The 24,317-nt window shown below is 34.3% G+C and overlaps 1 protein-coding gene across 1 annotated transcript; it reads right to left on the bottom strand.

Moving 5' to 3' along the window:
- Positions 1-12,382: 12,382 nt before the first annotated feature.
- Positions 12,383-19,491, bottom strand: LOC101888245 (putative odorant receptor 69a). Its single transcript, XM_059129188.1, has 5 exons — positions 18,935-19,491; positions 14,373-14,805; positions 14,105-14,303; positions 12,537-12,692; positions 12,383-12,475 (listed from the first exon to the last, which is right to left on the bottom strand). The coding sequence occupies exons 1-5, from the start codon at positions 19,338-19,340 to the stop codon at positions 12,425-12,427; spliced, it is 1,245 nt and encodes a 414-aa protein (XP_058985171.1). The 5' UTR covers positions 19,341-19,491; the 3' UTR covers positions 12,383-12,424.
- Between the last annotated feature and the right edge of the window lie 4,826 nt (positions 19,492-24,317).

The following is a 24,317-nucleotide window of genomic DNA, read 5'->3' as shown; positions in this document are numbered from 1 at the left end:
TTTTGTAATATTTTTTCACCTTCCAACACAGGTTGGGGTTATTATATACAGATTGCAATTATTGTCCGATCCTCATGAAAATTTCATAAGGGTAGGGTTAGACTCAGAAGGGCTTGTTTTTGATTTTGCAGCCGTTATAAAGGTCACAAATAGAAATCAAAGGACACGAAATAGAGGTAGAATGGACCACTACTTTTGTGCGAAAAAAAACTAACTTTCTACAGATACGCCAAAATACACAAAAGGTGAACTTCTGTCTTTCTTATGCTGATTTCGTTGACGAATATAGCCAATATAGCAGACAAGCAAATCATATAGATGACTCTAAATTTGGAGATACAGAGAGCCCTCTTGTGGAGGATATTCAAAGTTTGGCCCGGCCGAACTTTCAGCTTTTTTACTTGTTTAATATAATCTTTCTCGAAGTGATGTCATGCACTCTATAGGCAAACTATAACTGCTTTAAGGCCAAATTTTGATAGGTTTTATGATCTACTTAAAATAAATTATTTTGTTATGGGAGCTCTACTAAATATGCATAGTGCTGTAGGGTATCATATAGTCGGCTCCGCCCGACCTTTGACTTTTCCTTACTGGTTTTAAATTATGACCCAGCAGTTTGTAAGATTTCAAAGAATTCTTTGATAATTGTTAATAATATTCTTTAATAATACCTTCACCTGAGCAACGCCACAAATTCAACTACAAATAAAATGTTGAACTATGAAAATAAACACGTTTCCGAATGAAGCCAGACAAGAATTATGTGCACTCGTTAGTCGAATGAAATTGTATTGATGGAACAAAACATAGAAATACCAATCAAAATAAGACGGCATTTAATACCAGCGACCAATTACACCGCAACGATTAAAAATAGAGACCGCCCATAACTCAACCCTAATAAAAACCATACTTGACGATGATAAAATATCCCTTCAATATTGATTATCTTCTAGGAAAATACTTAAAAAATAAGCATACGAAAAATTTTGACTAACTCAGGTAGTAGAAGAATATGAGCTATGTATTCCATTTTTATTATTATTATTAGCTCCAGGAATAATTGATGAGCAAATGATAAATATCGTAACCACTATGTATGTGACAGTCGTGCTCAATATTTTGTTCATCACTTTACACATTTAGTTGCTATGCATTAAAATGTTTAATCTGTACTCTTCAGTGCACTTGTCGACACTACACTTGTCGACCTGTTTCTATTATTGTATCATTGATGAATAAAGATATTCTACTACGTATGCCCTCTCTCTCTACTATAAGTTGAATGATTAATAATGGATTGGATGATCAATAATGGATAATCTAATCTTTGATGCTGAGACGTGCGGAAAAAATTAAACAACTGGCGGTAAATGTGGTATGAAAACATAAAAGGATATACAGTGAGCAGCAAAAGTCATGGTACACCATACAAATAAAACAAGTAAAAAAGCTGTAAGTTCGTCGGGCCGAACTTTGAATACCCTCCACCATTTAGAACGAATTTGGCAATTCTCAAAAACCATAAAATCCGTTAAAAATTCTGTTAAAATCTTGAAAATACCGAATGTAGCTGTTATATTAGGGTCTACACGACGACATGAATCTGAACAAACAATTTTCCGTCTTAGGCTGTAGTATCCATTACGAACTTTAAAAACCAGATTTGAAACAATTCCGGTGAATAAATTCGCTAAAATCATCAAAATACGGAATATCGGGAAGTTCCCTTTATATGGGAGCTACACCAAAACGTGGACCTACATGGCCCATTTTCACTATCAAAAGGCCTGCAGACATAGCATACATTTGAGTAAAATTTTATCAATCTACTTCAATTCGTTCGGAAACTGGAGTGATTTCCACAGACGGACAGACGGACGGACATCGCTATATATATATCTAGCGCTATCATATATCTATAGCTATATGCACTCCATTACAATGATATTTGGTACCAGATAACATATTCAGTCTAGAAATATATCTGTCAAATTTTACCAAGATCACTTCAGATTAGGACAAAGCTCCCATATATATATATATATATATATATATATATATATATATATATATATATATATATATATATATATATATATATATATATATATATATACATATATATATATATATATATATATATTGAATATATATATATATATATATATATATATATATATATATATATATATATATATATATATATATATATATATATTCAATCGATTTCGGGTTAGTGGAGCACCAAATGACCAATATCTGTCCAAAAGTCCTGAATTTTGGTGCATCCAACCGAATACAGTCTAGATGCAAATATATATATATATATATATATATATATATATATATATATATATATATATATATATATATATATATATTCAATCGATTTCGGGTTAGTGGAGCACCAAATGACCAATATCTGTCCAAAAGTCCTGAATTTTGGTGCATCCAACCGAATACAGTCTAGATGCAAATACATCAAATTTGGAGAAAATCTGTTCAGATATAGCCATATATATGTTTCATTCGATTTCACGTTAAAGTCCCTCACATGCGTAATATGCCCTCATCAATAATGCTATTTGATACCGGACATCAGATACTGCTCGAAAATACCTCTGCCAAATTTTATAGAGATCAGTTCAGATTTTCATATATCTTCGATATACATCTTCATCCGATTTTACGGTTATTGCTCATCATATATGTAATATCAGCCCAAATTGAATAGATTTTTATACCCTTCACCATTTTATGGAGGCCATAGTAGCTTTGTCAATCCGTTTGTAACTCCTCGAAATATTCATGATAGACCCTACAAAGTATAAATATTCTGTATCAGAATAAAATTCCAAGTCGATTTAGCGAACGAATTGAGATAGAAGGCTAAAATTTTGCATACATTCATAGGTTCCAGTAGGTAGTAGGATAAGTTCGTAAATGTACCATGTCGGTCCACTTTTTCGTATAGCCCCCATATAACGGTACCTCCTGATATTCGGTATTTTCATGATTTTAGCGACATTATTTGCCGAAATTGTTTCAAATTTCGTATCTGAAGTTCGTAATGGGTACTACAGCCTATGAAAAAAATGTGTATGCAGGGCCTCGTCTTCATATAGCCCCTATATAACGGTTCCTCCCGATATTCGATATTTTCATGATTGCAGCAACATTATTCACCGGAATCGTTTCAAATGTCGTATTGGAAGATCTTAATGGGTCTACAGCTTATGACAAAAAAAATTTGTATGCAGGTTCACGTCTTCGTATAATCCCCATTAACGGTTTTCACTTATGTGGTAGTTTTCGGATTTTTTTTTTTTTTTTTAAATGTTCAAGTTCCTTCCAAATGGTGGAAGGTATTAAAGTTTGGCCCGGCCGAACTTAGCTGACTTTTTTTTTTTTTGTTATAAAACTACGATAACCGATTTTCTCTTTATGACATTGGAAAAAAAAATTACAAAACTAATAGATTCTTGCAGGTTCAGGAACATTGATGTCAAAATTACTAATTACATCAACTCGTGTGCCTCAGCAACACATAATTTTTTCATTTAGATTCGTCAACTTCTGTTGGTAAACAAAACACGAGACTCTTATCACCTTTTTCACCTGTGTTTACAAAATAGGCCCATTTTTTGTTGTTTTAGTTTCAATTAAGAAACGAAAACTAACAACAATGGCAACTGCTAAATATATCTGGATTTCTTCGAAAACTATAACATTATCAAACAGTAATTGAGATTTGTATGATTTCCAAGAAAATTAGATAAGTTTTGTCAAATGTCTGGAAGCTCAATAGGCTAAGGAACACCGAAGATAAGGCAGTCGATTCGTGGGAATGTCTTTAGCTCAGGTGTTTTCTGGCTTAAAATAAAGTTTTTAACATTACTTTTTTATTTTTCTTTTTAACTAATAAGTTAGCGCATAATAAGTCTTTAGGAAATCAAAGTTGTTATTTATAGAATTTGGAATCAAGGATCGAATAATAACTTGATTTAAAATGATTCTTTCTTGTTCTATTTATAATACCCGCCACCATAGTATGGAGGGTATATTAAGTTTGTCATTCCGTTTGTAACACCTCGAAATATACATTTTAGACCCCACAAAGTAAAATTCTATGTCGAATTATCGATGTCCGTCCGTCTGTCCGTCTTTGGAAATCACTGTAGCTTCCGAACGAATTGAAGTAGATTGATAACATTTTACTCAAATGTATGTTATGTCTGCAGGACTTTTGGTATTGAAAATGGACCATGTAGGTCCACGTTTTGGTAGAGCCCCCATATAACGGTACCTCCTCATATTCGGTATTTTGATGATTTTAGCGTCATTGTTCACCGGAATTGTTACAAATTTGATATTTGAAGTTCGAAATGGATACTACAGCCAAAGACAGAAAATTGTCTGTGCAGGTCCACATCTTCGTATAGCCTTCATATAAAGGTACCTCCCAAAATTCGGTATTTTGATGATTTTAACGTCAATTTTCACTGGAATTGTTTTAAATTACGTATTTAGAGTTCGTAATGGGAACTACAGTCTGTGACAGAAAATTGTCTATGCAGGTCCAGGTCTTCGAATAGGTCCCATATATCAATACCTCCCTATATTCAGTATTTTGACGAGTTTGTTTGAGATATCGTATTTGACGTTCGTAATGGATGCTTTAGCCTGTGACAGAAGATTGTCTATGTCCTGGTCTTCGCACAGCTTCGATATAACGGTACCTCCCGAAATACGGTATTTTTATGATTTTAGCTACATTTTTCACCGTTTATTTCAAGTTTCAAATTTGAATATGGTAATGGCTTATGACAGACAAGACCTATGTAGGTCCACGTCGTATAGACCCCAATATAACGGCTATATTCGGTATTTTTAAAATGTTAACAGAATTTAAATTTTAGTAAAATCTTATTCATAAAATGGCGGATATAATAATTTGGTCATTCCCTTTTCTAGGCTATGAAATATTTGTTTGAGAACCCAGATTCAAAAATTATCAAAGGGGCTTGTAGTTGTCATAACAAGATTATAGATATATTTTAAAGACAAGAAAAAGGTTGAGAAGCTTTTCCTCAATATACCACAAGTATTACAGCGGTCTTTTACTTTCCATGGACAATATAGGTCCACTCCAATAAGTACCTTCCCCACAAAGGGTCGAAATTTTGAATAATTGCAAATCTTATAAAATGTGATGTAAGAATCCGATTGTCTCAAAATTTCACACATCCCAATATTTTTATAAACGCAAGATTTAGTGTTAAAATGGAATATATCGGTCCACTCCTTCTGGTACCTTTCCCAAAAAGGTCGAAATTTCCAAAAAATATATGTTCTGAAAGAGAAAGAATGGTTCTTTCACTTTTTGGAATTTCAATGGCTTTACCCCAAGCTCATTTTTCAATATTTGCCGAATGGAGTATTGCGATATGTTCAGCTCTCGAGGGTTTCGACCATGTCGCTTCTTTACTTTTCGAACCATTTCTGCTGATACAACAACATCATTATTCCGTCCACTTCCTTGACGTCTAGCTACGCTACCAGTATCACGGTAACGAGCTGGAAAACCACAAGTGGCTATCGTTAGAGCACTCCAGCATTTAAATGTGAATAAATCTTTTGTATCTCGTACCATCGCTCGTTACCGTGACACTGCCCGACGTCAAGGAAGTTGACGGAAGAAAACACCAACATCACCAGATATGATTCGAAAAGTAAAGAAGCGACTTGATCGAAACCCGCGTCGCAGTGGCCGAAAGATGGCTCGTGAGCTGAACATATCGTAAAATTCCATTCGATAAATGCTGAAAAATGAGCAGGGGGTAAAGCCGTTGAAATTCCCAAAAGTACAAAAACTTACACCGCAACAGAAAGAAAACAGACTCAAAAGAACTAAAGAGTAGCTTTTCTTGGCCGAAAGTGGTGAATTGAAGAATTTGGTTTTCTCCGATGAGAAAATATTCATTGTCCAGCAGTTTGTAAACAAACAAAATGATCGTGTTTACTTGCCAAAGAGGTCAGGTGAAAATGTGCACCTTCGGTTGGCTACCGGAACTCAAGCGCCGGCCATGGTGATGACGTGGGCCGCCATAACAGCCGATGGTCGCTCTCCGCTCGTACTAATCGACCGTGGCATCAGAATAAATGCCGAATATTATCGGGAAAATATTCTGGTGGGTGTATTAAGGCCTTGGGCACGCAAATATTTCGGCCGCAGACCTTGGACATTCCAACAGGACTCTGTACCATCGTACTCAGACGCGCCACCCAAGAATGGTTACAAAATGAGGTTCCTCGCTTTATTTCCAGCGCACAATGGCCACCAAAATCTCCGGATACCAATCCGTTGGACTATTGTGTCTGAAGTATTTTGGAGAGCAAGGTTGGCACTAAAAAACACCAAAGTGTCGATTACCTCAAGCAAGCGCTTCGCCGGGAATGGGACAAAATAAAGCAGAGCAACATTCGGATAGCGTGTGACGGTTTCATCTCTCTGGGTTCTTTTTTTGCATACTGACCCCTTTTTGCTAGGGACGGAGCTAACTGCATATAACACTCTAGTACGAACCTCGGATATCACCGCATAAAGAAGGAAATCTGCTAATTTAGGTTGAAAATTCTCACAACATTCATTAAAAATTATTAATTAGATGATTTAAAATGATTCCTTCTTGTTCTTTTTACATCTGAGAAAACATATTCTCGCACGTAGAGAAACATTTGGTCGCTTCGAACTGAAAGAGGAACAGTGCTCTTATAAACTCTAATCATAAAAAATACATTTAAAACTTTAGATTACTCATCGAAAAAAATTGTTTTTTTACAAAAGAACTTAAGCCACACTTCTTTTCTATGATTGATAAGAAGACAATTACGATAAGGTGATTAATTTTAATTAACTATTCGGAAACAACAATATTAGATTATTTTGAAAGTTTTTTGTTGTTACAACAAGGCAAATGTCCAACCACAACATATACTGCCTATTACTACAGGGTTGCTCATATTCGACGGACCCATCTGACAACGCCATAACTTTTGACAGAGATGTCACATCGCTTAATGACATACCGCGTTTGAAGCGTCAGTCAAAGCAGATTTTTACCATGAACCAATACACGCCACGTGAGCGCTCTGAAATAGTTGAAATTTACATTCAACAGAAGAAGTCAATTGTGAAAACTCAACGTGCTTTTAAAACATTAAAAAATGTGAGAAGTGCGCCATTAAGCGTTTATACGAAAAATTTTCGACTGGTAAGGCTCTTTCTAATCCGAAGAGGCCATATAAAAGTCGATCGGCCGAGAATATCGCTGCCGTACGAGCCAGTGTTGAGAGGTCCCCAAGAACATTCCAAAAACGCCGTTCTCAGCAGTTGGGCATGCCTCGGTCCACTTTACAACGGAACGCATTGATTTGCATTTGTTCCCGTACAAAATTCAATTGACGCAAAGAATGTTGCCTGCGGACAAGCCTCGTCGATTGGAATGCGCCCAAATAGCCATCGAAATGGCCGAAGACGACAAGCAATTTTGGAACAAAATTATCATGTCCGATGAAGCCCATTTCACATTGAATGGCACCGTAAATAAACAAAATTGCCGTTTTTACGCCACTGAAAATCCTCAGGAGATTCAAGAAGTGCCTCTTCATGACGAAAAGTCACAGTTTGGCCGTTTTTCTTCCAAAATGAAAATGGCCATGCTGTTACCATCAATCAGGAGCGTTATCGCGACATGATGACCAATTTTGTGATGTCAATTATTCGTCGAAAGCGTATGAGGCAGTTCTGGTTTCAACAAGACGGCGCTCCACCGCACACAAGTCGCATAACAATCGAAAAATGGGCAACCCTGTACTGGTCCATTCCTTTGGAACCTACTCCATAGAGGGTCAAAAATTTAAATAATCATTCTGTTATGATCAAAATATATCTAAATAATCGAACATTGTTGTGATCAATTTTGAGTTAATAATTTTTTCAATTGACTTTTTATTTGAGCCAAATAATATGGCAACATAATACACAAAAATTTACGTACTTCTCCTTTTAATAATTCCTACCAAAACGTAGGCCTGTTTGCAAAATGCTTGATGTGCAGCGGATTTGCCAAGCTAAGTAGAACAGCCTTCAAAGGTCAATAAATTTGTAGGTCAAATATTTTGCGCTAAACTTGGCAATGTTTATACCAAAGCTCAGACTCATTCGTTGAAGAAATTTAAAATTTTTGAAATCGCATTTACATTATATTTATTATTCACAAAATAAATTAATTATCCATAAAATGTATGTCCTGTAATTTGACAGCCAATGCTGTAATTATAAAATTGGCCACGATTGAAACATGGCACTTTGAAAATATATCTTTCCTCAAATATCAAATATCATAATCAAATGCCTTGGTATTGGAAAATTTATGCCTTGATTGGTTTCTAGAAATTTATTCAATTTACTTTTGGTTTGTGTTTTTTTTTTTTTTTCGATAAGTTTTCCCAAAAAAAAATTTGCTACTTTAATACAAAAATTTCACGATAAGATTTATTTCCCAGAATTCCATTTGGCATTTTACTTTCATTTTGACAATCGATAACATGGCTATCTACATGTCTCTGAAAAGAAATTGGAAAAATCCAAATTTAAGTGGCTCACAAAATGCTGATTTCATTGCAGACGTCAATAGTGAACTAGAAACTGTTAATTCATCTCAGAAAAAAAGAGGCCACAATTTTGCCAATTATATGGAAAACAAATGACAAGTTTGATTGGAAATTCATTTTCCAGACGAGATTTGGAATTTAGTTAAAGTTCTTTCCCTAAGGAATTCACATATCGTCGCTCATATCTTTTGGTACGAATCTATAAGAAATAGATTTTGCCAAATAAAATATTAAGGTTTTTTATAAAGATGTCAAAAATTGAATCAGCATATAAATTTAACAACTTATATAGATTTAAAAGTTTATTTGGTACAGAACTTTTTTATTGAACTCTTTGTTTTTTTTTTTTTATAGTCGGTAGTTTACAAAAAATTTTAGGATTTTCTAGAACTCTGTCGAAATCGTTGATTTTGTACAAAATTTGTTCTAAGGACTTCTTGGCACAATTTTTCAAATACTTTCCATTTATATAAAAATTCAGATTTGTTAACCGAAATTTTGTTCCTTTTTAAGAACTTCTATTTCATTAAGGAAATTTTTTGATATTTCCCATCCAAATTTCGGACAAATAAACAGCAGATTTTCCAAGACTTACTGAAGATAAATCCAAAAAAAAAAAACATTTTCAAAAACGTTTAATTTTAAGTAATTTTTTTTTAAATTACTCGGTCAAAAATTGGAATTTTTTTCAAGGACTTTTGACCAAACAAAGTGAAGATTTTTTAAGGACTCCATAAAAAGAAATCAGGGACAAAAGTGGAGAATTCTCTTCAAAGAACTTTTAACACAAAATCGGATGAAGCTGGAATTTTGAAATTTTGTATTGGGACCCCTGTTGGTAGTTGGCTTGTGATGAAGAGATGGTTTTGGTACACATTTCCAAAACCATCTCTTCATCAAAACCATCTCTTCATCTTCACGTGTGTACAAGAGTACTAAATAGTACTATATTTCGTAGAATTTTGTGTTGGGTGAACAGATAGTGATTAAAATCTGAATTTAGGTATTAAGGACGCTGCTCATATGTAGCCTGGATATATGTAGGTGGTTTCGAAAATGTGTAATACAATTGTACGTACGTATAGTACAAAATCGAAACTAAATGGTACCATATTTGATATTGGATGAAGAAATAGAGCTGAAATCCTGAAATTTGGTATTTAGCTTACTGATGGTATCTTTATATAAGATGTGGGGGTGGTTTGGAAATGCGCCCTTTATTTGTACGAAAAGTACTAAATGGTACCAAATTTGGTATTGGGTGAACGAATAGCGCTGATAATCTGAAATTTAATATTGAGGTCTCTGTTGATATCTGGAATTGAGATATAGAGGTAGCTTCGGGAATGCGTCCTATATCTGTAAAAAAAAAGTACTAAGTGTTACTAAATTTGGTATTGGGTGAAGGGATTGGGCTTGGGCTCCTCAAATTTGATATTGAGGTCCCTGTTAGTATCTGGAATTGAAATTTGGATGTGGTTTGGGAAATGTGTACTTCAATTGTACGAAAAGCACTAAATAGTACAATATTTGGTATTAGGTGAAGGGATAGGGCTGAAATCGTAAACATTTTATTTGTACGAAAAGTACTGAATAGTACTCAATTTGGTATTACCGATGGTGGAAATGTGTCCTATATTTCTACGAAAAGTACTAAATGGTACTAAATTTGGAATTGGGTGAAGGAATAGAGTTGGAATTCTCAAATTGCATATTGAGGTCTCTCTTGGTATTTGGAATTGACATATGAAGGTGGTTTGGAAATGTGTACTTTTATTTTACGAAAAGCACCAAATGGTACTTAATTGGTTAAAGGAATAGTGTACTATATTGGTATTGGTTAAAGGGATAGAGATACAATTTTGAAATTTCATATTTAGATTACTGATGGTATCTCTGATTGAGATTTGGTGGTGATTCGGAAATGTGTCCTATAGGTGTACGAAAAGTACTTAATTTAAAATTGTGTGGTGTGATGGGGCTCTGTTTGTATTTGGAATTTAAATATGGTGGAAATGTGTACCATTATTGTACGAGAAGTACTAAATAGTATTACATTTCGTATTGGGCGAAGGGATGAAAATAAAATTCTGAAATTTGATATTATTATTTGATTACTGATGGTATATATGGTTGAGATTTGGTGGTGGTTTGGAAATGCGTTCTATATTTGTACGAAAAGTACTAAATGGTACCAAATTTTGTATAAGATAAATGCATAGAGATGAAATTTTGTCAAACCAAACAAATTGTGATTTTTGAGTACTAACAACTAAAAAAAAGCACTAAGTTCGGCCGCGCCAAACTTTAAATACCCCCCACCATTTGGAAAGAATTTGGAAATTTTCCAAAAATATACTCTGCTAAAAATTCTGTTAAAATTTTAAAAATACCGAATATATCCGTTATATTGGGGTCTGTACGACGTGGATATACATAGACATTGTTTGTCATAAGCCATTACCATATTCAAATTCGAAACTTGAAATAAGCGGTGTATAATGTAGCTAAAGTCATCGAAATAGGGAGAACCGTTATATCGGAGCTATACAAAGACCTGGACTTGCATAGATAATTTTCTGTCACAGGCCGTAGCATCCATTACGAACTTCAAATATGACATCGCAAACAATTTCGGTGAGTATTGTATCTAAAGTCGTCAAAATGCCGAATATAGAGAGGTACTGATATATCGGGCCTATACTAAGACCTGGACCTGCATTGACAATTGAATTATTGTCACAGACTGTAGTTCCCATTACGAACTCTAAATACGTCATTTGAAAATACTCCGGTGAATAATGACGCTAAAATCATCAAAATATCGAATATAGGGAGATGCCGTTATATGGAGGCTATACGAAGACGTGGACCTGCTCAGACAATTTTCTGTCTTAAGCTAAAAATACCAAATTTGAAAAAAAAAGCCGATGAATAATGTCACTAAAATCATCAAAATACCGAATATCGTGAGGTACCGTTATATGGGAGCCATATGAAAACATGGACCTACATAGCCCATTTACGAACTTAACCTGCCTACTGGCAAAATAAACATGTGTGCAAAATTTTAACCTTCTATCTCAATTTGTTCGAAAGATAGCGTGATTCAAACAGACAGACGGACAGATAGACAGACAGACAGACACACAGATAGACAGACGGTCATCGCTAAATCGACTTAGAATTTTACGCTTATTTCCGAAATTCTGGCGTTTCGGTGATATTTAGAATTAGTGTGTATTCGGAGACCTATACTAGAATTTTATGATCAATATTTTTTAAGAATATTTTGACTTTTTAAGGTCTCATTCAGAAGGAGTTTTCAAGCATTTTTTTAAGGGGCAAAAATGTCATTTTGTTACTGAACATTTGGGGTTGAAATTTTAAATGAAAAGGATTCTCGTATTGTTGTCCGTAATATTACCGAAGACACTATATACCTAAAATATAAGAATTTTAAAAATAAAAATTCGAAAATTTCGAAAAAAATTGAACTTGCCCCTCTATTTTGATTACTTTGCAATGATTACTTTCAAAACGCCGATGCAAATGTCTGATAATTTAGCTCTACTTTCACAACTACTGAGTGGTTTCCTTTAATTGTGGAAAATATGAAATTTTGTTGCACAGTGTAATAAAGTAAAATAATCAGTAAAGTAATCACAATACTCTTTTGATTTTATAAATATGATATTGAAATTATGAATTTTTATTTAATATTTTTATAATCGCCTTAATCTCAATCCATGGCCTGGAGAAATGTAAACAACTGATAGGAAACTTTCAAAATCTGCAAAAAAAAAAGAATAATAGCAAAATAAATATTCAAATTGGCTGCATTCCAAACATACGGCCATAAATGTGGGCATTGAAACGGTGGTAAATTTATAAGCTGTCAAGACATTCGGTTCGCAGGAACGTAAAATGAAAAAGAGAATCATGCGACGATAGGATGCGTCTCCTTCATACCAGTTGTTGTAGAAGGCCGAGGGCATTATTGCATCGCTCTATAAAAAATTAATCGGAGCTATTAAATTATATTCGAAAGAGTTTTTGGGGGAAGATTTTTGCGACATTACTCGGTGAAAAAAGAGAGGTCCTATTTCAAAGGACACTAAAGGCAGGCATATGGAAGACTATTAATATATTCGTATCAAAGGATCAGGAAAGGTGAGAATATATAAAACGCTTTTTTGACTGGCTTAAGTCATTGGCTGGCTTCTTCGTCAAGGAACAAAGGAGCTTAGGGTGAGCAAGTATAAATTATGGGCCGAAATTGAACTAAATTCCCCAAATTTGTCAGGTAAAGACATTTGGTAAGCCTTAATTGGCATTTTATGGAACAAACCATATCTTCTTTTTTAATTGTCGTCTTTGACCTTGGGATGTCTTTATTAAAATAATTATAGATGACCCTAATTTTTTCCAATTAATGGTCGCCCTTTAATGGAAAATCCCATATTTCCGACAGCCCCTAAATGATGTTTATAGCCTACACCACATAGTGGTAGGGGTATTATGTCTTTGTGCATTTGTTTGTAGCATGGAGAAGGAAGCGAGACTTTCCGAGTCGATGTACGTCTGTCTGTCCTCCATGTATTTTTATGAACAAAATGCAGGTCGCATTTATTTTCCAATTGAGATGAAATTTTCAAAACATTATTTGTTTGGCCCAAGAATGAACCCTATTGAAATTGGTGAGAACCGGTTCAAATTTAAATATAGCTCCCATACATGTCTTCAACCGATTTTGGGTAAATTGTGTACCAAATGGCCAGTAACAGTCCAAATGACCTGAAATTTGGCACATCCGGTCGAATTCAGTCTAGAAGCAAGTATATCAAATTTCGTAAAAATCGGTTCAGATATAGCTAAAACTACCATATATATGTTTCATCCGATTTGATTAAATCCTTCATATGCGAAATATTTGGTTGTAGTTTTTTTATCTCACCCTGAATATTAATTCCCTCTGAATCCAAACTATAACTGTTCTAAGGCCAAATGCTGATAGTGGTATGACCTACTTCAAATAAATTCTTTTGTTACGGGAACTCTACTAAATATGCATTGTGGTGTAGGGTATCATATAGTCGGCCCCGCCCGACTTTTGACTTTTCCTTACAGGTTTAATATAGTTCTTATCGAAGTCATATCATGCACTATACAGAGGTGCAAAAGCCTCCGTCAAATTTGTTGAAAATCGTTTCAGAGTTGGATTTAATAACCAAATTGTATGGTCGCCCTTAATGGAAAATCCCTCAATTCAGAGAGCCCCTGAATGATAGTTTTATAAAAGAACTGGAGACATTTCATTTCTGTCCTTCATACGTTCCCCACTTTAAATGAAATATCCTTCCAAGCACCTGAGCTTATGTCGCAAAACTCTTCCCCACCAGAAAACAACATTCCAACTTACCGCATCTGTAAATTCTCCACCGTTATAGCAAATGAAAAATGTAAAAACCAAAAATGACAACAACCCCACCGAATACTTAAAGGTATGGGCCATGCTCAACATGACCATCGAACAGGCCATCATGCAAATGGCTATCGATGAAGTTATGAAATTCACCAGAAATGAAATATTGAAAATTTCATTAATTTCCTTGGAGTACCTAGAAAACAAACAACAACAACAGGTACAACATTCGCAATACCCTTCCGCTACGGCATCACTTGCTTACCTTAATAGTTTCGTATGATAAATAATTAAATATTTCAATTTTTCATTTGCCCTCACCGATGCTGCATCCAAATGCCTCAAGGCATTGGTCAAATAGTCGAAATGCATCTGCATTTGGGTTATGAAAAAACACAGCATAAACTCGCCGGCCATTATAAAGCCAACGCCAGTCAACGACGATTGCACTTGGCACACATACGAAGCAATGAAATTCAACCATGTCCTGGCGTTATCCTTCGTCTGCCACGGATACCAGGTGTTCGATTGATAGCGATATTTAATCTCTTGGTCAGGCAGCAGAAGTTCATAGAGGAGTTCCGCAATGGGGAGGGAGTTGTAAAAGCAAAAGGCAAAGATGAAAAATTTCGTTGTACGTCCCATCAAACGTTCAGAGGTCTGGGCAAAGTGGCGAACGCGATAGAGCGTTGGGTGGGCTGAAACGGGGAGTAAAAACAAATATTTATTAATGGTAATTAGAGAGAAGGGCTTTTAAATGTCTTTCATAGAGAGAATGGGCTCAAGAACTTTTAAAGCTTAGAAGGTTTTTCTATGGACCAACGTGCTTTTAAAGGTATGTATGAGTCCAAAAGCTATTATATTATCCTTTAGAGGCCTTCTATAGAAATAAATTCGCTTAATTGTATTTATTAATTGTATTGTATGCAATGACACTAGGGACCAACGAGCTTTTAAAGGTATGTCATGCGCCTAAGACTTTTTAAAGTCCCTATATGAACTGAATACTTTTTACAAGTCTTCCATAAGCCGAAAACCTTTTATATGAACCTTTAGATACCTTCCATGGATAGAAGTTCGCTTAATCGTATTAACTGGAATTACACCCTTTAAAGCTTTTGAAAGTATTTTATGGACCTGAGAGTTTTAAAGAGGGGTCGAGGGATCCAAAACAATTTAAACATGAAACAAATTGTCTTTACAGGTAGTATATGATCTGAAAAGCTTTTATAAGTCCTACATGGACCAAAAACATTTTAAAGCTCGGCCATGAACCGAGAAGCTTTTAAATGTTAAACATCGAACCAATTAAGGGTAAGTAGAAAATTTTGGTCTTCTATCTTCTAAGAATTATAAGACTTTTTGAAAGACTTTCGTGCATCGAAGAGCTTTTATTGGTTTTCCATGGACCATAGAGCTTTTAAAGAACTTCCAATAACAGAGCGCCCTTCAAATTTCTTCTAAAGACAGAAAACTCAAAAACATGAACCAAATAGTCTTTAGTGGTAGTCTATGAGCTGAAAAGCTTTTATAAATCTTACATTTTAAATGTCGGCCATTAACGGATGAGCTTTTAAACGTCATCTATGAGCATAACCCCAATTATGGGTAAACAGAAAATATTAACCGTCTGCCTTCTAATAAACATAAGACTTTTTGAAAGATTTCCGTACATTGAAGAGCTTTAGAAGTTTTCTATGGACCAAAGAGCTTTTAAATAAATTACAAAGATAGAATGTCCTTTACATTTTTTCTTTTCTTTTTTCTTATTCTATCGCACAGAACAGCTTTTAAATATTAACGATGGACAGAAGACTTAACAAGGTCGTTTAAAAGCGCTTAAGTCCATCGGAAAATATTTAGCCGGTAAAGAAAATTAATTTTATAGGTAAAATATATTATATAGGCCTACTGTGGAACGATGATCTCTTCGAAGCCTTTTATAAACAGAAGAGCTTTTACGAGTCTTCAATGGCCAAAAAAAAATGCAAAAGTTCTTGGTAAGATTAGAAATCCTTTTCAGGAATTTTATAGGCAAAATGCATTTTATGGACCCATGAGTTTTTCAAGAAATTTTAGTAAAAGGAGAGCTTTTCATTTCTTCGATGGCCAACAACCCTTTCAAGGGTCTTGGGCGACTTTATACAGGTCTTTAATGCACAGAAGAGTTTTCAAACGGCTTTATGGGTCGAAGAGCTTTAAAAGATCATCAACGTCTTGAAAACACAAAAGCGCTGGCAAGATTCATCTGTGGACAGAGAGTCTTCCTCAATGATCTTCTATGATCTTTGTAAAGATCCTTCATAGATCGTCTTGAAACCTCTGGCGGGGATCCTCTGTGGACTAAGAATCTTCTTCAAAGGTCTTCTATGGCCTGAAAAGCTTTTAAACGTCTCCTTGTATCGGAGAGCTTGTAAAGGCCTTACAAAGAAATAAAACGCTTTAAGGTTCTTCGAACTACAGAGAACCATTTAAATGTCTTCTACAGACTGAAGATTTTAAGGTTTTTTAGGGACAAAACAGCTTTTAAGCGACCTCTATAACTAAATATTTTTGAGGCCCTGCCAGAAGTCCTTTAAGGAGTCTTTTTTAGTCAGAAGACTTTTGCTTCTATGGAAAAGTAGTCAGTAGTAATCTGTAGTCAGAAAAGCAGATTATCCACGGTCAGAAAAGCTTTTAAAGATACTCCATACACTGAAAAACTTTTCAAAATCGTATATGGATTAAAGAGTTTTCAAAGGTCCGAAAAGATTTTTTTAAAGAACTTTTATATACAATAGAGCTTTCATGGGTCGAAGATCTTTGAAACGTCTTCCAAAACAAGAGACGTTGTAGGGTCCTCCTAAGGACAAAATCATTTAAATCTTTAATAGACCACAGAGCTTTTTTAAAGTATTTTAAAGGCCGAAGGAATTTGGAATGCTGTCTTACAACGGATGAAGCTTTAAAGTTCTTCTAACGACAAAGAATCATAAACATAACTTTTATGAACTGAAGACATTTGTTGAGTCTTCTAAGAAAGGGCTTTAACAAGTCGTCTGTAAAATAAAGGTCAGAAGAGCTTTTATAATGAGAAGACATTTTAAAAAGCTCATATGACCAGATTAAAAATTTGCAAAGCTCTTCCAATACCGAAAGCTTTGAAGGTCTTAAGATAGAAGAACCCATAAAATTTTTTCTGTGAACAGAAATCCACTTAACCAGTTCGCCTATGGACAAAATACCTTCTAAAGGCCTTCTGTGGTCAAGAGGAGCCCTAAGATCTTTCTATAACCCAAAAATTTTAACAGGACTTTAATGATTAGTTTTCTTTTTAATGATCTTCTGTAGAGCGTTACATGAAGCGAAAAATGGAAAAAAAATGAACGGAAGTGCGTTCCTCAAATCGCAAAGCTTTTAGGGGACTTTCATGGACAGAAGAGCTTTTAATGGTTACCCATGAACGGAAAAACCTTTAAATATCTTTAATAGAACAAAAAGGCTTTTAAAAGTCTTCCCGGCGTAAAACCCTTTCGTCTATAGACAAAATACCTTCTAAGAGCCTTCTATGGTCAAGAGCCATTTTAAGAGCTTTCTACGATCAGAGTAAAGAAGGTCTTAAATTTTTACTTTTCTGTAGCGTTACATGGACAAAAATACATTCAATGGACGGTAGAGCTTTCCTGGAATCAAAAAGCTTTAGAAAGTTTTCATGGACAGAAAAGCTTTAAATGGTCGTCCATGAAGGGAAACCCCTTTAAATATCTTTCGTAGACCAAAGAGCTTCTAAAAATCTACATGAACCGAAAATCTTGGTAATGTCTTCTAGAAACAGAAGAAGCTTTAGGGTTGTCTTAACGGCGGAAACCATTTAATTGACTTTTTGGACTAAAGACTTTTGAAGAGTCTTCTAAGGTTTTTTGTGTAGACCAAAAAGCCTTGAAAATTCGTGTGTGGAAAGAAGGCCTCCAAAGGGTTTCAGAATATATTTTTCTTCTGTGGACCAAAGAACTTTTTAAGGTCTTCAACGGATAAAAGGCCCTTAATAATAATTTTATTTGATGGAAGACACCATGAAGAGATGACCACTTAATGGTCTTCAGGTACGAAGAGCTTTTACAGGTTTACTATAGACAGAAGCCCTTCTAAAGATCTTCTAATGCCAAAGGACTTTTTATGGGTCAAAAGATCTTTCAAAGGTCCTTATGGTTAAAATTACAGAGAGAAGATTTTTCTCTCTGTAGGAGAGCTCTGCATGGATCGAATAGTTTTTAGAAGTCTTTAGAAACTCCTGAGGGCAATTGAAATTTTCAAAACGCATCAGCTGATCTCTTTTGGACCTTTTGCGGACAGAAATCTTTTTAAGGGACTTCCATGCACATAAGACAACTTAGGCGAAGACAACCACCACTCTAATGGTCTTCTATGTTCAGAAAGTCTTTAAAAGGTCTTCAATGGCCAGAAGACGGCAGATTGAGGGGTATTAAAAGGTCTTTCATAGGTCAAAGAGATTTTTTCTTTGGCCAGAAGCTTTTTTATGGACTGAAGACCTTTAACATCGCTGGAAGGCCTTTAAAACGGCTGCTTTTGCCAGACGTTCGCTTTTAAACCTTTTATGACGAGAAACCCAAAGAGTTTTTAAGGTCTTTTTCGGACAGAAGATATTTTAAAGGTCTTCTGTGACCAAGTCCTTTTAAATGGGTCTTCTACAAAAATAAGTCCCCTTTATATTCGCCTATAGACAGAATTCCGGTTGCATGACATCTAACACCAAAAGTAAACTTTTAAGGATCTTCTTTCGGCCTCATCAAAATTTCCACTTATAAAATCTTTCAGAAAAAAACTCACCAAATTGTTCCTTCTCATCGGGAAAAATCTCCTCCAATTCTTGCAGCAAAATCGAAATGCGCCGACCGTGCCAAAACAAAACGAACATCTTGCACACGGCCACCATTGTCAGACCCAATATGCCGCCGGTTTCAGATATTTTTGCCACCATTTCAACATCATCGAAAATTTCACTGAGTTGCGGTAGCAACAAATACGCCAACATGCCAACATTTTGATAAATCAAATTCACAGCTCCGAATACGAACCACAGTTTGATGAGCATAGATTTCATAAAGCCACGGCACCTGTTAGCCGTTTGATGCTCCTCAAGTGTGCCACTCAAACGAAACGGTTGAACCATGGCCAAATTGAAAGCAATATTTGGATAGACCATAAAGTCTTGCAGGCGATAGTGGGTGTTCATTTTGCTGCGGGGTGAGTTGATCGGCTGATGGCCTGTTGATTGTTTGTTTGATGTGTGTGTGTTTTTCTTTCCTATTGACTTTCCGTCTGACTTTTGGCAAAATACTTTTGCTTTGGCTTTAGTTTAGCGCCATGAGGTGTTGCCAAGAAATTTTTTGCAACTTTTGAAATATTTCTTAGGCAATCACTTCGGTTTTATGGAATTTTTGTGTTTTGTTACCAGAAACCAATTAGTTTTAATAATGTATAAGTATTCAATTAGCTTGTGGCGAAAAGGAATATTGACCTCCTTACAGAGTTGCCAACATAATATCAATTAGTATTTATAGCATTAAAAAATATAAAATATGGGAATAACTAAAAACGTTTGTTTTCGATCTAAGGCATTTTTAGAAATTTTCGGTATATGGAGGACCTTTCAAATATACGAATATTTTGTATAAGGAAATCCTTAAAGAATTGCCATTTTCGTCCAATATCCCCAAAAAATGGCAACATTACTTCATATCACAGTTTGAAATTAAATGTCTTTAGTTAGTATCTTGGAAGCCAAAATTTCATAAAAAATATTTATTTTTATTGAGGAAAAAAGAGAGGAATGCGCTTCTTCACCTCCGCCCTCTCCAAAATACTCGACAGTCTTGTAGAAGTTAATTCCCATAAAATTTATTTTTTAAATTATTTATTTATGTAAATTGTTTAAATTTGTGGAGGACACCTATAATCAAAAATTTACAAAAAAAACTAAGCAATTTATTTTATTAAAACAAAATTAAATTATGGCGAATGTGAATTATTCTTTTAAAATTGCTCAATATATTATAATAAGAATTATTAGCAATCAATCCTACAATGCACTGTGATTCAAAATCATTTTATCCTTTTAGGAATTTTGAAATATTTAAAAGAATAACGATTTTTTCAAATTGTTTTCCTAATTTGACAATTCACTTCTAAAAACTTCTCTCAATATATATTAAATAAATAGTATTAAAATTGATCGAATGGCGCCCAACGGACATTCCATAACGATATCATTAATTTATTAGGTGTTTAAAAATGCTATGGGCGCCCCTTCAATATTTTGCCACAATTCAGAAAATTTGAAAACTTTTAATGAACGGCGCCCAACGTTAGCTTTTTGGCTTTTTAAAAATCCAGAAAACACTCATCAAATGTGGTCCAACGTTAAATTTTCAACTGAAATTCTATAACAATATCATAAGAAAATTACATTATATAATACGCTACAATGTATATATATTCTTGATCAGAATGAGATTAAGAGTCATGTCCGTCCATTTGTATGTCTGTTGAAGTCACGAAATGAAATAGGTTGATATAATTTTGTAAAAATAAATTTTAGGTGAGTAGAATTTTCGGAATTAAAAGTGGGTCATCAGATTTTAATCATATGTTTGAAGATAATTTTCTGTAAATTAGCAGTTTGTGTTCCGTATATGTAGGAAACATCCAAGATCCAAGTTCAGGTATAGTCCCATATAACTGTACACCCGATATTCGGTATTTTGATTATTTGCGTCAATTTTTTTCACCCGAATTGTATTAAATTTAGTATTTGGAGTTCGTAATAGATACCAACTCCACTGACAGCAAATTGCTTTTACAGATCCACGTCTTGCCATAAACACCATATGACGTAACCTCCTGAATTTAGCTCCACCGGAATTATTTCAAATATGGAGTTGATAATGTGTACTATTTCCTATACCAGAAAATTTGCCAGTGTAGACCAAAGTTTTGGTATAGCTCTCATTAAACGCCACCGCCCTATATTCGGTATTTTTATGATGTTTGCTTCATTTTTCCACAGAATTATATTGAACTTGATATTCACGTTTTCTCATAACCCCGTATAACAATAACTCCTGATATTCAGAATTGTATCGGCAATTTTTAAATGTTATATCCGGAATTTTTAAATTGTTATAAGCAATTTTACAATTTTTTTTGTGATCCTACAATTTTTTTCCGAATTGTGGCGGTTATTAAAGCTCACAACTATCAACCTAGCTGTTTTTTTTTTTCTTTTACTCAGAACGGCGCCCAACGTAATCATGGGAGGCATGAATTCAGGTAATTCATTAAAAACTCCTTTTTACTTTTAAAACGTTTCATCAAATGGCGCCCAACGTCAAAATGTTGGATAATAATCCCTCTATATAGTTAAGATAGCATTGGTAAAATCCTGTTCAGGCATTGTTTTAGTTTCAATTTTATTCAGAAATTTGGAAAATTTTTAATATATGTGTTACTTAAAACAGCGGCCACCGTAGTCATACAATACAATAAAAACTCCTTTTGACTTTACAACAGTTCCATTAAATGGCACCTAACTTCAATTTGTTGGATAAAAATCTCTCTATATAGATAAGATAACATTGGTTAAGTTGAATCCCGTTCTGGCATTAAGCTCCACTTTCATTTTTTTTCGTTATGCTCAATTTTAAGTTTTGTTCAGTAATTTTGAAAAATGTTGTTGCAAAATGGTCAGGCTTATCCCTTTATTGTTGTCTTTTGAAAAATTTTAATATATACTTTGCTTAGAATAGCGCCCAACGTAATCGTGGGAGGGATGTATACAGTTAATACAATAAAAACTCCGTTTGACTTTTTAAAGAAGTTTTATTAAATGGCGCCCAACGTTAAGTTGTTTGATAATAATGTCGCTAAAGGTTAGGATAGCATTGGTTTAATTAAATCTCTTTCTGGCATTGGGTTCTAATTTTAGTTTTTTGTCATTGGGCTTCACTTTCAGTTTTGTTAAATAATTTTAAAACTTTTAATTTATGGCGCCCAACTTGGTTGGTCAACAATCTCACTTTAGAGATAAGTTAATCATTGGTCGACTTAAATTTCATACGTCAATCCCACGGCATTCTTTAGAACTGATTTGCCTGGAGTTGGGCGCCACTTTCTCCCTTAGTTCAGGTATTTCTAAAACTTCCGATAAACGGCGCCAAATATCAAATTGTCGAACGATATTGCAATGCAAAGCCAAGAAAAAATTACATTAATCGTATGGGTTTTCTACGCGATCGTAAACATACCCAACGTAATCAAGCAAGTAATTAAAGAAAATCAGTAAGGAAACGTCAAAAGTCGGGCGAAGCCGACTATATGAAACCTTAAACCACTATGTATATTTAGTAGAGCTCCCGTAACAAAAGAATTTATATTGGGAGTTTATTTGAAATAGATCATACCACCTATCAATCTTTGGCTTTATAGCAGATTTAATTGGATTCAGAAGGAGGTAGAATTTTTATTATATATCACAATTAACATTGCTATAAAATGCATGTTATCACTTCAAGATGGGTTGCATAAAAAAACATACACATCGGAGCCGATGGTCATTTGGGATAATATTGGCCATTTGATGAACAATTACCCGAAATCGGTTGAAGATGTATATGGGAGTTATATCTTAATTTGAATCGATTCTCATCAACTTCAATAGGGTTCGTCTTTGGGCCAAACTAATATTGTTTGGAAATCTCATCTCAATCGAATTAAAAATTGCGATCTGGATTTTGTTCAAAAGAATACATGGACAGACGGACTGACATGCATAAATCGCCACAGAAAGTGATTTTATGAAGATCCTCAAATTTGATGTATTTACTCATAGGGTTAGCGAATTTTTCGGTCAAAAATTGTTGAAAATTGGCGCCCAACTAAAAGTTTACGGCGAAAATTCCATTGGAATGTATTTTTTTGTTTTGGGTTCACAAAGCGTTGGGCGCCTCCTTCATGGTGTTTTCCAAAGAATGATCTGAAGAAACATTTTCAAAATTTTGGTTTTGATTGGCGCCTAACATTACTATGTTGGGAATAAGTTTAGGCAGAAGTATTTTTTCGACTTTTTCAGTTAAGAAATTTTGAAAATTTTGTATAATTGGCGCCCAACTTAAAGTTTACGTCGAAAATTACATTGGAATGTATTTTTTTGTTTTGGGTTCATAAAAGTTTTGGGTGCCACCTTCCTGGCGTATTCTTAAGAATGATACAAATTGAATTTTTGTTGATTTTTGAACTAATTGGACTATTTTAAAAACTTTTTCTTTGTCGGACCGTTAATTTCTTAAGTTTTTCTGCAATTAATTTTCAGTAACTGCTGCGGAATTCAAGATCATAATCCAACATAAGATTTTTTTACATTAGATTTTGCTTTAATTTTTTCAAAATTATTTTGGTTTTTGATTATTTTCTTGTGAAACATAATGTAAATGGCGCCCAACGTAAAATTGACTACTCGAATTCCATTGGAGAAATCAGAATAAAATATAAATGAATTTGAATTTTAACATTGAAGCATCGTAACCACCTCGTAATTAAGACAACTTCTAGAGAAATTTTGCACCAAAAATGCCTCTAAAAAATTCGGTAATTGTCAACACGAACAATTTCTTGTTTCCATTACATTAAATTTATTTTTCAAATACAATGTTACCTCCCATTTTAAATTCTGTTTTCTTTTTTTATGCTTTTCTACATCACCCACAATGTGAATGACAAAAGTAACTTTGTTCCGAAAAAAAACGAAGGTACTTTTTTACAACCATTCCATTTGTTCTGATTATGCCATCAGCTCTTTGATGACATTTCATCATTTATAATGACAGCTTTAGTTCCACATCTCGGCACAAACAATCAACCACACAAACAGACCGACAGACAGACTGACAAACAAACAGGTCACAATGGTAGAACGACATTTTTGTTATTGCCTTGAAATTTTCAAAAGTAATTCACAAAGAAAATCATCATCAGCGTCGTCTTTGTCACAAAATAGAGAGAAAAAACTCAACACAACTCTCGTAAATGTTAAATCTACAGGAAAAATGAAATGAAATTTCATAAAAGTAGAAATTTTACATTCTCGGCGGAATTGTTGCGTAAAAGTCTGCTTAAAGTCAGTTGAATGGAAATGTGGAGAATTTAAGGCTTATAA

The sequence above is a fragment of the Musca domestica genome, unplaced genomic scaffold, assembly GCF_030504385.1.
Source record: "Musca domestica strain aabys unplaced genomic scaffold, Musca_domestica.polishedcontigs.V.1.1 6, whole genome shotgun sequence".
Classification (NCBI taxonomy): Eukaryota; Metazoa; Arthropoda; class Insecta; order Diptera; family Muscidae; genus Musca; species Musca domestica.
Note: the sequence above shows the minus strand (reverse complement) of the source record. Positions and strands in the feature narration are given on the sequence as shown.

Coding starts and splice junctions, on each gene's coding strand:
- LOC101888245 (XM_059129188.1), bottom strand. CDS start 19,340: ATGAACACCCACTATCGCCTGCAAGACTTTATGGTCTATCCAAATATT. Junction 14,806..18,934: donor CGATGAGAAGGAACAATTTG/GTGAGTTTTTTT, acceptor TCCCCGTTTCAG/CCCACCCAACGCTCTATCGC. Junction 12,476..12,536: donor CAATGCCCACATTTATGGCC/GTATGTTTGGAA, acceptor TTTTTTTTGCAG/ATTTTGAAAGTTTCCTATCA.